The 15,064-nt window shown below is 31.2% G+C and overlaps 1 protein-coding gene across 1 annotated transcript; it reads right to left on the bottom strand.

Moving 5' to 3' along the window:
* Window positions 1-265: 265 nt before the first annotated feature.
* LOC133306504 (uncharacterized) lies at window positions 266-673 on the bottom strand. Its single transcript, XM_061506831.1, has one exon. The coding sequence runs from the start codon at window positions 671-673 to the stop codon at window positions 266-268; it is 408 nt and encodes a 135-aa protein (XP_061362815.1).
* Between the last annotated feature and the right edge of the window lie 14,391 nt (window positions 674-15,064).

Below are 15,064 nucleotides of genomic sequence, written 5' to 3'. Positions count from 1 at the left end.
GGTGTTAGAAATATATAAAATCATTAATGTAGTCTCACCCACCGGTCTAAGTTTTTGGATTGAATTTGGATTGAATTGGATCTAAATTCGCAATTACAACTATGATTTAAGTTAATTTGGATATGGGAATCTCTACTCAAATTCCATTACTAAAGAAGCAATGTCTACGAACGATTAACCTCTATTTCCTACTAATGAACATGCCAATTGAAATCAATAGAGCATACCTTTTTCCTCTAATATACATCTCTTGCAACTAGAAACCTTAAAAACCTTCCAATCTACAATTTTCAGAGACTGAACTTGGTCTCTCCCTAGAGGAAGAAGAATGTAAAAACTCAATGCAATCTTCTACAGCTTTAGCACGATGTGAATCAGTAGGGTCTGATAATGAACGTGACCTGACCAAAGAGGATGAAGAAACCTTCCTGGATGATCTCCTTCTCTTGGAAACAACTCTTAGAGCACTTGCAACCTTTGCTCCCAGTTTCTGTAGAAATCTCACAGGTGAAAATCTAGGACCTTTGGGCAATTTGAAAGTGCAATTTCCAATTATCCTCTTCCTGTTTCCTAATACTCTTCCACCACCACCACTGCTGCCTTGCTTGAGAAACATGGTTGGTTTATCATCAAAATCAGGACTAAAACATACCCTTTTAGTTTTTCTTGACATTTGAGCAACAAATTAATACTTCCTATTGCAAAAAAGCTAACAATTTCAATTTTTTTGTATCTTAAGAGAGCGAGACAGAGAAAAACAGAGGAGAGACAGTGAGGGAGTATAAGAGGGGACAATAGGATACTAATGATACGTTGCCAAAGGTTTATATATATCTATATAAAAGATAATTTAATGAAACAATGTAGCAAGTAAAAATGCAAACAAGGTATAGTAGGGTCAAAGTTAAAGCCCAAAGAGAGTGATGTTTCAAGAACATTTAAAGGCATAGATAGGGATGTTTCGAACTCACAGCTTAAACTTGACCTTGAGAACAAGATCTCTTCTACTTGAGGTTCAGTATTTGAAAATAATTTTATATGTCATACGTGCATGAGACATGCACACATGACTTATGGGCCTATTTTGGAATCAACATTTGTTATGGGAGGCCTACCATTATTAAGCTAATTGTGGGCATTGTTGTTTGGGTAAACTATGAACTTACGAACAAGAGAAAAAAATTTAGTGAGAATTTTCACAGAGATCAAGAAGAGAAAAAGGGGGTTTTGGTCAAAAGACAAAGTAGTGGAGAAATGAAGAACTAAAGGGGGAGACAAGAATGAAACTGTTAAGGAGGTTTTAAAAAAAAAGGTGGAAACAGTTATGGAGAAGAGGGAACAAATGGACACTCTTCTAATCTGCGTTGCTTTTGATGTTATTTTGTGGGGCCTACTTACCCGTTTTGCTTCCTCTTTGGTTATGTTTTTGAAATCTGAAATTAAAAAACATGGCCCCAATATGTTGTGCAATGAGAGAAAGTGAGAGGGAGAGGGAATCTTGTTGGACTATGGGGTTGGCGTGAATAATAGGGAATTGGTTATTCATCTTTTTCTTGCTCCTTTTTCTATTCGACTTGGTTTTGAAGGAAGGTTCACGGGAAAAAAAATGTGCCTCCATTATAGCCTCTGTAGTTTTATTTCCTAGGTCATACTTTTTTACCTATTTTTTATATTGTTAATTCGTTTATCGCTTACACAATTAATCTGATTCCAACCCGATAAAATTATTTGACGTACGTCAAAGTTTTCTTTATTAAATTTTAATATAATTGTGTTTCTAGGACTCGGTTACTCTTTGACGTCTTTGATGCACTTGTTTTCTGTCAGATCATTTAATTGCATGTCATATGAATGAAGAGAAACTCATAATGTAACAAAATGAAGTACAAATTTGTAGAACTAAAATTTTATCTATGCCAAAAAATGATGATGTTTTGAATATGTACAACTTTGGTGGAAGAATAACAAGTTCAGAGTCTATTTTTCTCACCAAATTTTAGAGATTGTTTTAATAAATTTAAGATTAAACATTCTTGCTTTTCAGATAGTATTTTCATTCCGAGTTTGCATTTGATCCTTATCTATTTCTATTGACCAATTACCAATCTTGTTTTGCTATATTTTAGTTTAGGGTTTGCATCTATCATGTCACATGACACACAAAAATTTCTTACACGCACAACATTTTGTGGGGTTCGCACTTTTTAAAGCAAAAAATAAATAAAATAAATAAAGATACGCAAAATAAATCTCTATAACATTACACAATTATTTTTCTTATAACATAACTCTTATAAAAAAAATTTAGTTTTAACACAAGAAAAGATAGATTGGGCTCTTTCATTAGAAAATTTATTGCTTTGGACTTGTTTTTAAGCAGCTCGCTTTGTGCTTATTGTTACATCACATGCATTGTGCAATTTTATATTATTGCTATTAACGTTTACTCAAGTTGTACACTTAAGGAATGAAGCACTTGCTTTTTATCTGTCCAAATAATAAATTATTTAACCAAATAATTGATCATTTGTTGAGACATTGAGCTCTAAAAAAAGAAAATAAAGAGAAAAGGAAAGAAAGAGAAGGAAGATTATTAAGAATCGAAGATTGAGAGTAGATTTAACGAATTTAAAACTATAAAAGGAAAAGTTGTGAAGGTTGAGATTATCCATCTAGCTTGCGAGCAATCATATTATTTTTTTTATATTGCAAAACTTCTTGGAGGAAATAAACTTTGGGTGTGTTTAATTGTGTTGTGGTTTTTTTGTCCCTAAAATTATTTTGTAGAATAGTTAATGAAACATTTATTTTTTATTTTTTTTTAAAGTTAAAAATCAAAACATAAAATAAAAAAAACTCAAACATATTATTTAAATTTGATTTTGAAAACAAAAAAAAATTACAATTTTTAAAACTTTTTTTTATAAAATAAACCTTATTAAACAAGATTTTTATAATTTTGTTCTGGAAATCAAAAAAAAAAATTGAAATAGATTTCAAACAGACCCGTTTTCATCTGGAATTGTAACGCATTTGTAATTCTTTACATATTATTTGTGCCAACTGCCAAGTTTTGCTTGATTAAACAAAATTTATATACATTAATGTGTTCAATATTTTTCTGCAATATTTCTGCATACACATGCAAATGAGCGGATCCAATAAGAAAAAAAGCAACAAAAAAAAATAGAATTTATCCATTTATATATATGTGTAAGAGATAAAATTATCTTCTACTTAAAAAAATTAATCTCATTAATTTATTGGTAGATAAGGACAATTAGTGTAGAGTCCCATTTTTTGAGGAAGATTTTCTATTTTGATTTAAGAAATTATTATTATCACGAATCCCTTTCATGGAAAGTTTAAGGAGTATTGTTACATGTGTTATTCTATGTTGTTTTTTATTTATATTTTATAAGAAGAATGACGGTGCAATGTGTCATACGACACCTCATTTTTAACGTTTTCGTAAGAAATCTTTATTAATAATAGTAAGGAAAAGTGTGTATCATTTTAAAGGATGTAAAGTTGTGTTATTTTAAGTGAGAGAAAATGATAGATAAAGGAGGAGAGATAGTGAACAGAAAAAAATAAAAATATGGATCCCACTTTTGTGAGAATGAAAGGATATAAATTATATAATTTAAAATGACAAACATTTTCCCCATAATAATATAACTCTTTTGATTTTTATTCAACTTGGCCTTACTAAAACTAGTTTCATAATTAATTATTGTTTGTTTTGATGGAAAATAATACTTACCGCTTAAATAATAAAAGTCAGTTTTAAGATTTTTTAATCCTAAGATCTAATAATTTCACAACGTTTTTATCATATCATTGAATTCCTTTTGTAATAAAATTTTGACAGAATGGGGATTTGGGTCCATTAATTTTATTTTTCTTTAAATTCAGCCTTTGAACTCTTTTTTTATTTGTCAATTTGATTTCAGAAATGGCTTTAATATTTATGCAGTAAATAAAGATAAGTTATGTATATTTATTTCTAAAATGATTGACAAATTAAAAAATTATAATGATAAAATTATTATAACCTTGAAATAAATTATAATTACAAAAGCATCTTGATTTCTGTCGCAAAATGACGTCATTTTGAGTTCAATGTAGATAAAATTGAGATTTTACAAAAAAAAAAAAAATTGGCTTTAATGTTTTTATAGTAAATGTAGATAAATTATCTACATTCGCTCTCAAAAAGACGTCATTATAGGTTGAAAAATTAAAAAATTATAATGAGAAAGATTATTATAACCCTAAAATAAATTATAATTACAAAAATATCTAGATTTTCGCTCTAAAATAATGTCATTTTGGACTAAATGTAGATAGTTTATCTATATTAACAGCAAAAAAAAGTTAATTTTTTTTTTTGGTAGTTAGATTTTACAATTATATCTATTCAGATCATTACATGGTGTATTAGGCCCATCTACTAAACCGGCCCAAAATTCATCTCATTATCATGTTTTATTGATTTGCATATGCAAACTCGGCATGTATATCATACGCTTGTTATCTGGAGATATGGGTTTGATTTTAGAGAATCACAATTGTTGGAGATGACGGAGAAGTTTAAACCTAAACTTAAATTAATCGGGTTTAGTAAGGTTTGGCACACAAGTTGATATCTATCCAAAAAATAAAAATAAAAAAGTAAGACTTCCCCAACACTTGACCTAATATTTAAAAAGAGTAACATGACTAAATTTAAAGAAATCAAATTAAATTAAAGTACCTAAATACCTTTTTCACTTAAAATTTTTATTACTTATTTCATGGTTCATAACAAAGCAACCCTTATTTTTCCTTTCGGGTCAGAAAATTTGTCACTTTGATAGGCAAATCAATCCATTTTATATATTCGCTGACAAAGAAATGGGCTTTAATGGGCTTCTTTTGTTTCTTTTCTTTTTTCGATGTATCAGTTTCATATTTTTACATATTGATAACGATGAATCAAATTCGTGGCTTTCTTCTCTAGTTCTTTCAACTTGATGTATGTGAATGTCTTCTAAAAGTCCACATATTTTTTAGGGTCATTTTCAAATGATATTAGGAAGAGTGAGATATTTGTCTTCAAATGGATATGCTCATATAAAGTTACGATATATGCTTACTTTTTAATATTGTAGAAAATTCAAGTTTGCATAACTGCAACTTGCTGATGTCCACCAATATTAATTTGCTCTGTTACGTAGGTAGCCAATCAAACACAAAGCTCAAGTGGTTTTGTTTACGAAAGACGAGTTGAATAAAAACATATTGACTTCATTGCATGCGTAGGTTTTGTCCTATCTTATTTTGTAAGGCCAGGGATGCGAAAGTACCTGACAACCAGAACTTCATTTTGTGATGTTCCCAACATATTTTAACGATTTAACTTGTACCCTTCTACAAGATTTATGCTATGACAAATGTTTAAGGCCAGGCATATTTTTATATTATATATATATATATATATATATATATATATATATATATATATATATATATGAGTTTTACATAATAATCAGTTTCTACAAAATAATAAAATAATAATATAAAAAAATTATATACATCTAATGAATATTATGAAGACATCATATCTTAATCAAACAAGTTTATTTATTTATTATTAAAAGAATTATTATGTCGTGTGAAGAATGAGAAAATAGACTATATGATATTGACACAGAACGGTCTAATAAAAATTTGATTCCAGGGTATATTAAAATAAACTGCACTTCTTATTTTTTTTATAGCTATTTTATTATTGTTGGATCAGAATTAAATTAATTATTAATAATAATAAAATGACATCAACTAATTTTAACCTAAAAATAATAAAATAATTATAACCTATCTTATAAAAAAAATATTTGATTTAACATTTTCATCTATTATACACATTAGAGTGTTGATATTTACATATAATTTGATCCCATGAACTTAAATATCTTCACCTGTCACCATCCGAATTAATTTGTCTATTCCCTCTCCAATTTTCTTATTTCGAAAAACTAAAAAATATGTAAACATTACTAATCAAATCATCTCATAAACAATTAAATTTTTATTTAAATGTATATAAGTATTTTTAAAAATTGGTGCATTTATTTCTTTCATTAATGACTACCTTGGATTTTGTGAGCCATACAAAGATATTATATATATGTATAAGTATTCCCACAAGTGCACAACCATTAGTTTATTTATATAAAACTAATCATTCATCTACCCTATGTATAAGAATTAACAAGTATAGACATTATAGAGCTTTGGGTTTGATAAGTATTGAATTGCTGTTCATGTGGGCCACATATTCCAATTAAACTATTAATGATTTATATGGTAACCGGGTTGTGGATGGAATATCCAATGGAATATTTTCCTCAGATATTTTTCTCTCCATGATCTCTTACTTCTATTCCATTAGTTAATCAACTTTGTAGAATCTTTTATGGGCCAACTTTTTGTGTTTTATCTAGATATAGAAATATTACAATTATATTTCAATAAATAATATTCTTGTTCTTTCTAACAAGGAGACAACGAAAGATAAGATTTAAATGAAAATAAGTAAAAGAAGGTGGGTCAAGTTGATGCTAAATTATCACATACAAGTGTGCTCTTACTAACATCATCGTTCAGTCTCACCAATTATTGTAGGTGGGATAAGTTACATTACATAGCCCCATTGACACGTGCCTTATAAAATATAACTGGAAACTGTTGAACCAAATGTACAATTTGAATTGTTGAAAACAGTGACAGGTCCTCTAAAGCAAAATAAAGGAAGAAACAAAAAAATAAGATAAAGAAGCAATAGCCCCACCATATGGCCTCAAAGGAGCAATTGTCATGTGCCAAAAGTAAATACTGCTATTACTGAAGAAGGATGACAAATGGGTGTGTGAGAAAGGTTTTTTTTGTGTGGCTCATAGTGTTCTTGGAGTGGTGGGGACAGGTATGAATGTGACCATTCCTAGTGAAACCAGTTTGTAGTCTACTGGTAAAATGCTGAACAACCCAAATGAAGGACGAGTAGTAATTAATTTGATGTACTCACTTACCAACTTTCTTCTACAGAACTTATTATTGTCTCAACATGAATACAGAAATAAAATAGATTAAAAATGTATTTTTTTTTCTCCAAAGGAAAGATTATTAGAATTATATATATAATTGATCACATTACAAAATTAGTTGTCATCAGTTTGAGATTTTTTGTTTAAGTGCTTTTTTTAAAATTAAAATTATATAATTTATATATATTTTTCGAATGATAGAATAATATGATTATTTTTGTGGTTACAACCAATTGTGTTTTTTTTATTTTAATGGAGACAAGCTAAGTAATTCTCTATATGGGATATATTGTATAAACTCATTTTATTTAAGTGATCATTCTTAGACTTAAATACTCGTAATATTGATTAATTTGAATAATATATTGTAGCTCTTAACACATATATAGGCGTATGATGGGGAGCCACTAGGTCAATATAAATAGTTAGATTCCCTTTGTATTCATAAAACATTGCACAAACAGAAGGTGCAGAGAAAAGCCCTGGCCTTTCAAGTTTTGCAGTATTTATTTATTTTTATTTAATTTTTTGGTAAATCGTTTTGCAGTATTTTTAGATCAAGTGAGGCAATTACTTAAAGTTCAGAATTATATCTTTAATTCTTGCCCAAAAAAAAAGAATTATATCTTTAACAAATAATTTTAAAACTAATGTTCTAATTTCATGTAATCGGATTTGTTTTAATATTACTTATATAAAAAGATATAGTGGTGTTGTAATATCTTCCCTAGATGTGAAAAGTAAACCTTGTTAGGTGTTGAAATATTCACCTTATTAGCTTATTGAATCAATTAATTTTCATATATTTTGCATGTAATAAGATAAAATTATTGTTGAACCGATGAAGGCCCGCTTGTTCCCGATTTATTGGTTGACCATGATTAATATGTGGTGGAATCAATGATAACTAAATATATATTTCTTAATATGATAAATATATTAAGTCATAAATTACATTAAATCACAAAACATCAAGTTAGGTTAAATTTCAAATTAGTATAAAAGAATCATATTATATGAAGTAGGAGTGCTAAACGAGTCAGGGGTCTTACAGGGGCCTTTGGTTCGGCTCGTGAAGGCCTGAGTTTACATGTCTAAAATTGATTGTTGGACCCAGGCTTGAACTTGTATAAAAGCTCGTTTAATAAAAAGGCCTCAGGCTCCAATTCAAAAGCTCGGTCTTAGAGCCTCTCAGGCTTGCCTAATATATTATTTTTTATTTTTTATACTACTTGTGATAGCCCTCTCTCTTCTCAATTCATTTCATTTCATTTTATTAATTAAACATACTTTTTGAATGATTTTATTTTATATTATGCTATTTGGATATACATTAAATTTATGAATATTTATGGAATTACTAGTGCTGTTGATTGTATATTTTGTTTGGATAAATTTTTGTTATCTTATTTTTTAAAACAAGTAAAATCAGGCTTTTGTTTTTTGTAAATGAACAAGGCCACAAACTGATATTATATTCGTAACAAGTAACAGGCTAAGGCCAGTCTGACACATTTGAACACAGGCTCGGCCCGTTAAGACCAAAGCTCGGCTCGGCTCGGCTCGTTAACACCCCTAATATGAAGGTAGGTTATACTTATTAATAGTAATCCATATATGGGTATACAAAAAAAAAAAAAAGTAATCCATATATGGACCTTTATTCATCTAAAAAAATATTTTTGTTCACATAAAAGTTATTAAAAATAATTAAAAAAAGGGTTGATACTAGTTTTTCACCTTCGATTTTCAACGATTTTAGATCGACTCGACTGGTTCTCCATTAGTTGATTAATCATTTGATTTTTTGGATATCCAAATCGGCAACCTGATTGGTTCTTCTGTTATTTTATCGAACATAATTTGCTATGTCTCTTGATTGTGTATATGTGATCACACACAAAATATGAGGTTTGAAAACATATATGCATACTATCTTTCAAAAATAATTTTTCAAGGTTTGAGTTCGAGACTTTTGATTTAGGGTATTAAATTCGTAATTAATTAATGATTGTTGGAATACTAATTTATATATTACAAAAACTAGTAATCCCAAAAAAAAAAAAATTACAAAAACTATTAGCAAAGATAAAATTATTCCTTTATAATTATTAGGGACGGGTTTAATCCCAGAATAATTAAAACACTTAGACAATATTATGTTTTAGTTATCACCATTGGGGTTAGTCATATAGATTTTAATCATTATTAGTGGTAGATTTGTATGACTGAATCACATTACTGGTGGTAATAAAAAAAGTTTAAAGAAAAAAAAAATTACTTATTAATATGAAGTAAAAAAGATTGCTCTTGTTATCAAAAAAAAAAAAAAAAAAATTGCTCTTTTAATTACCCATTGTTTTTTCCATTTTACCCTCAGTTTAATGCTAGGAGAGAGTGGGTCCCTAACCTGCCCCGTGATCAGTGACCTATTCACTTTTGTTTTTTTGTTTTTTTTTATACCTACAAAGAAATGAGAAAAATGATAAGAAATCAAGATATCTTATAAAGGGTACATACTCCGAAAAATAGTACAAAATTCAGATGGAATTTGATTATTACATAGGATAAAGTGCTGGAAACCACTTATTTATGAATCATTCAAAATGATAATTTATTCTTAAAAAATTGGCAAAATAATTATTATTATTTTAGTATTTTCAACATTTTTGTTTAAATTTAGTCTTTTTAGAGACAAATTCTATAATTTTGTTCCTTAGAATTTGAATTATTTTTTTTCATTCCTCAATGTATTTTAGCTTAACAATGTTAATTATACAATTTGATTTGTCATGTTAAAATATGACATAAGATATCAACCTCAACTAGTCAAAATGATGTATTCGTAATGCATTTTAAAATGGTATACACTGGAATATTTATGCACACAGAAACGACAGACGATGTGTCAATTTTGGAGTTTTAGACTAAAATAATAGTGAAGAAATGTTTATCAAAATAAATTATAAGAAAATAATTTTAAAATATGAGAACGTATCACATTTGAAGACGACAATAGATTATTTTAAGTAAAACACATTATTTGCTTTAATCTCTTGAAGAGGAAGATTCGTAGCAAATTGAAGCAAGAAGCTAATTAAATTATTTCTAATTTGACATTCATTTTTTTATATTTCAAAATGAAACCAAATATACTAATTTCCAAATATGCGACAATGAACATATTGAGTGCTCGATCAATGCTTTTGAACTTCAATATTTGATGATATGTATTAGCTGAGTTGTTTGTTGACATAGACTATGCTGATAATTTTATTATAACTTGTACAATCATATAATATGAATATTCAACTGTCAATTGATAATGAAAATAATAAATACATTGATAAATTTACAATTGTACTAGTACAAAATCACTTTAATGTACATATTAGCCTATCAAATGATAACGATTTAAATATAGATCCAAGCATGTACTGCAATAAAGATGCCGATGAAGATAAAATTTTCGATGGCAATTTGTCTGGCATTACAACGCTCGTGGTTGCTTCTGGGAGGGAATAAAACTTAAAATATAACAAAACCGTTGTTTGAAGCTGTTGGATCTGCGCCCTCTAATGGGCCTGACTCAAATAGATGGGTGCCATCAAGGAAGTACGGACACTTGTAAAAACAGGAAGAGTCGGGTCCGACACGTGGCGACACGCTCCGACACGGTGTCGGACACGCGGTTGACTTTTTCCGACACGTTGACCATTCCGACACGCGAATTTGACCGTGTCCGACACAGTCAAATGACATTTTCGTAAATTTTTTTAATTTTTTTTAAAAAGTTAAAATATATTAATAAAACTTCCACCTGATCATATCAATTTTATCTTTTTGTCTTTTTTCCCTTAAGTAGATAAGAGATCATCTCAGCATCATTGTTGTCAATTCCTATCACGCTCTTGTTGTATCTTCTTCTCTCTGATCTCTCTAATATGATTTGATCTCTCTATCTGATATTATATATCTCTCTCATCCCAGTTCTTATTTTTTTTATTAAAGCTTCCATCTTTATAACGTGTTGATGGGTATTATTAATTTAGTTTCATTTTTTTGTTAAATTATTAAATTATTAAATGAAATATACACTATATAAATTAAAAATATTATTTAAGGGAAAATCAATTGTCATGTTACTGTAAACATGTTTTTTTTCCTGCTCTACCATCGAAAGCAGCGTTTTCTGTTTTCTTTATTTTTTTATTTTTCTCTTGCGTGGGACCCATATCTCACTCTATCAGCAGAAAAAAAAAGTAATTGATCCTGTTACTTGATACAAATAAAACCCATTATTTAATATTAAAACGTGTCCCAACGTGTCAAAATCCATAATTTTTTAGGATTGACGTGTCGGAGTGTCGTGTCGTGTCGTGTCATGTGTCGCGTGTCGTATCAGTGCTACATAGGGTGCCATAATCTATTATTTAATGAGATATTTAGTTGCTCAGCCACCATAGTTTAGAGAGAGAAAATAGAGGCAAATGCGAAGAAAAAGAAATGTGCAAATTAGATATGAAGATCTTATGAGAAAGAAATTCAGCGTCGTTACTGAAGAAGAATAATAGCGTGTAGAGTAGGATTCTTATTCCCTTTATAGAGAGAAACACTTGTTTGAGATATTTATCTAATTCATTCTTTTAGATGGTGAAGTTTTCTAGTTATTGAACTAGAATGAATCTTTTGTTTAATCTCATTATCATTGTGCAAGATTATCGAACTTGATCCCGTGGTTTTACTCTTCACATCGAAGAGATTTTTCACGTTAAAAGTTTTAGTGTTCTTTGTTCTTCATATCTCTGTGTTAATTTTGATTTACTATTTGTCCGCCTATGCTTTCGCAGGCCATGCTGGTAATAACCAGGCTATGAAATGTCAGGCTCCGAGACATAACAATGGTATCAGAGCTCTTATATTGAGGGCTATGTGATGTCAGAGATAAGGGGCGTCGTAGCGCATGATAGTGATATGTACAAACTTACTGCAAAGAACTATTCATACTGAAAACCTATTGCAAGGATTTATATGAACTCATTCTAAGCGCGGACAAGGCAAAAGTGAAGAGTGATAAAGAGTGGGATCTTCTGAATCGGAAAACGGTCACAATAATCCACAAGAATATTGACAAGAGCTTGTTCGAGCACGTGTCAACCTACACAAACGCTCATTAGTTGTGGACGAAACTGGAATCCTTATTTCAAAAGAAGACGCCACAAAACAAAGCACACCTGATGTGCTGACTTATGAAGCTAGACTACAAGGATGGACACGACATGATTGAGCATCTGAATACATACAAAAGGATCGTCAATCAATTGATGAAGATTGATGACGAATTGCAAGCACTTTTTCTACTCAGCTTGTTTCCTGAGAGCTGGGATACTTTGGTGGTCATCCTCAGTAACTTGAACTTAGAAGGAAAGATGAACTTGGACTAGGTCAAACAGCCTGTTGAATGAAGAGGTTAGGAGGAAACAATAGGGTATGAAGTGAATGTCGTTGAAAACCATGGAAAAACAACACACTGAGGTAAAAGTAAAAGTTGAGGTCGAGCAAAGTTAAGGCTGGACCTCACATGCTTATGCTCTGGAAGACCGAATCACTGGAAGTCTAAATGCCGGACTCTGAAGAAAGACTAGAGGATGGGAAATGTCAAGCCAGACACAATAAACTCGAGGAAGAAAAAAGCGCAGAGCACCACGGTTGTAGCAACCAATGCTGAGGTTGACGTCTTCCTGATTGCAGAAGACAACTATCTGAATGTAGCTTATAACGATTGTTCATGGGTTTTGGATTCAAGAACATCCTTTCATGTCACACCCCACAAGGAGTTATTCTCATCATATCAAGCTGGTGACTTTGATATCTTGAAGATGGGTAACCAAGTTACTAGCTAGATAGTGAAAGTTGGAGAAGTCACGATGATGACCGACATAGGCTGTAGATTGATTCTGAAGGAAGTCAGACATATTCCTGATATATAGCTCAATTTCATCTCTGTAGGTAAGCTCGGTGAAGCCGGGATGGTATTTTGGTGGAGGAAGATGGAAACTTTCCAAAGATAGCTTAGTGGTAGCCCAAGATAAGATAGAAAGATCTCTCTATGCTATGCAAGGGAAGGTCGGAAATACAGAGATCAATGCTATCCAAGACGAATCAAGTCTGGAGTTGTGGCACAGAAGACTCGGACACATGAGTGATAAGGGTCTGTAAATCCTCACCAAGAAGGAATCGTTGCCGAATTTGAGAGGTCAACTCTTGGAAATATGCACACATTATTTAGCCGACAAATAATGTTGAGTTTCATTTAAGAGTTTAGACCAACCTAGAAGGAATAGGTATGCTCTTGATCTTATTCATACTGACGTGTATTTTATGTCAGAGAAATCTCTAGGTGATGAGTATTACTTCGTCACATTTATCGGTGATCATACCAGAAGAATGTGGGTGTCCTTACTAAATACAAAAGAACATATACTCCAAGCATTCAAGGAGTTCCATGTAAGGGTTGAAAAGGAGACCGACAAAAAATTGAAGGTTATCCGAGTTGACAATGGTGGAGAATATCGAGCTCCATTTGAGATGTACTACAGGGTGGCAGGTATAAAATTGAAGAAGATACCTCCAAAGACACCTTAGCTAAATGGTGCAACTGAAAAGATGAGTCAGACCATCAAAGAGAAAGTTTGAAGTATGTTGTCGCCAAATTCCCAAAGGCATTTTGGGGAAAAATAGTCAAAACAGTAGTCGACCTGATCAACCTATCACCATTAAGTCATTTGGAAAGAGATATCCCAGAAGAAGTCTAGACGGGTAGAAAGGAAAAGTATGAGCCTCTGAAGGTATTCAGATGCCCGTCATTTATGCATATTCCCGAGGAAGAATGAGCAAAACTGGATGCAAAGATCAAGGAGTGTATCTATCTCGGCTCACCAAAGGATGAGTCTGGTTATTGTCTTTGGGACCCCATCAATAGAAAGGTTACGAGAAGCCAAGATGCAGTGTTCTTGGAGAATCAGAACACCCTTTCTTCCCTATTTGAGCTGAAGCAGGGGAAGAATCCCCTCAACAAAATGATGAAGAAGGCCGACAACAAGAAGAACCACCAACTGAAGGTGAGACAGAACCATGATAGATGAATGTCCAAGGTGAAACAAAGTTGGGTTCCGAGGTGCAACTATAAACTCGACAATCTATTTGAGTTAGACGAACTTCCACCAAAAATTCTGCAAAGAGTACATAATTGTTGCAGAAGAGGGAGAGCCTCAAAGTTATGAAGAGGCAATGACCAACGTTGAAAAGGAAGAGTGGGAGAAAGCCATGTAAAATGAGATGAAATCCTTGTATCAAAATTACATCTTTGATCTGGTCGAGTTACCAAAGGGAAAGCATGATTTGAAGATCAAATGGGTATAAAAACTCAAGGTAGAGGAGAACAACCTGAAGCTAAGGTATAAAGCCTGAATTATGGTGTGAAGAGGTGCAATTAGAACAAATGTATAGATTTTCAGGAAATATTCTCACCAGAGGTGAAGATTACATAAACCCAAACTATTCTAGGTATAATGACCACTCAAGACTTAGAGCTTTAACAACTTGATATGAAGATAACATTTCTACATGGAGAATTGGAAGGAGAAATACAAATGGAGTAGCCTAAAGATTTTTAAGTTTTGGTAATGAACATCTGGCATATCGACTTATGAAAAGCATGTACAGCTTGAAGCAAGCACCCTGGCAGTTGTACTGAAAGTTCGGGTCCTTCATGACTCAGCATGACTTCAAGAAGACTGAAGCAAACCATTGTGTGTTTATCAAGAGGTATAACAATGTCGAATTCATCATCCTCTTGCTCTATATAGATGACATGCTGAGAATGGGGAAAGATATGATGAAGATTAATGCCCTCAAGAAAGCCTTGAGCAAGTCATTCGTATTGAAAGATCTCGGCCCGACAAGACAAATAC

This window comes from Gastrolobium bilobum, unplaced genomic scaffold (genome assembly GCF_033153095.1).
Source record: "Gastrolobium bilobum isolate Gb01-03AN ecotype WA unplaced genomic scaffold, APGP_CSIRO_Gbil_v1 utg9844, whole genome shotgun sequence".
NCBI lineage: Eukaryota > Viridiplantae > Streptophyta > Magnoliopsida > Fabales > Fabaceae > Gastrolobium > Gastrolobium bilobum.
This window is presented reverse-complemented; position numbering and strand designations above follow the sequence as displayed.

Bases quoted from the DNA above. Each gene is read 5' to 3' on its own strand.
- LOC133306504 (XM_061506831.1), bottom strand. From the start codon at position 673: ATGTCAAGAAAAACTAAAAGGGTATGTTTTAGTCCTGATTTTGATGAT.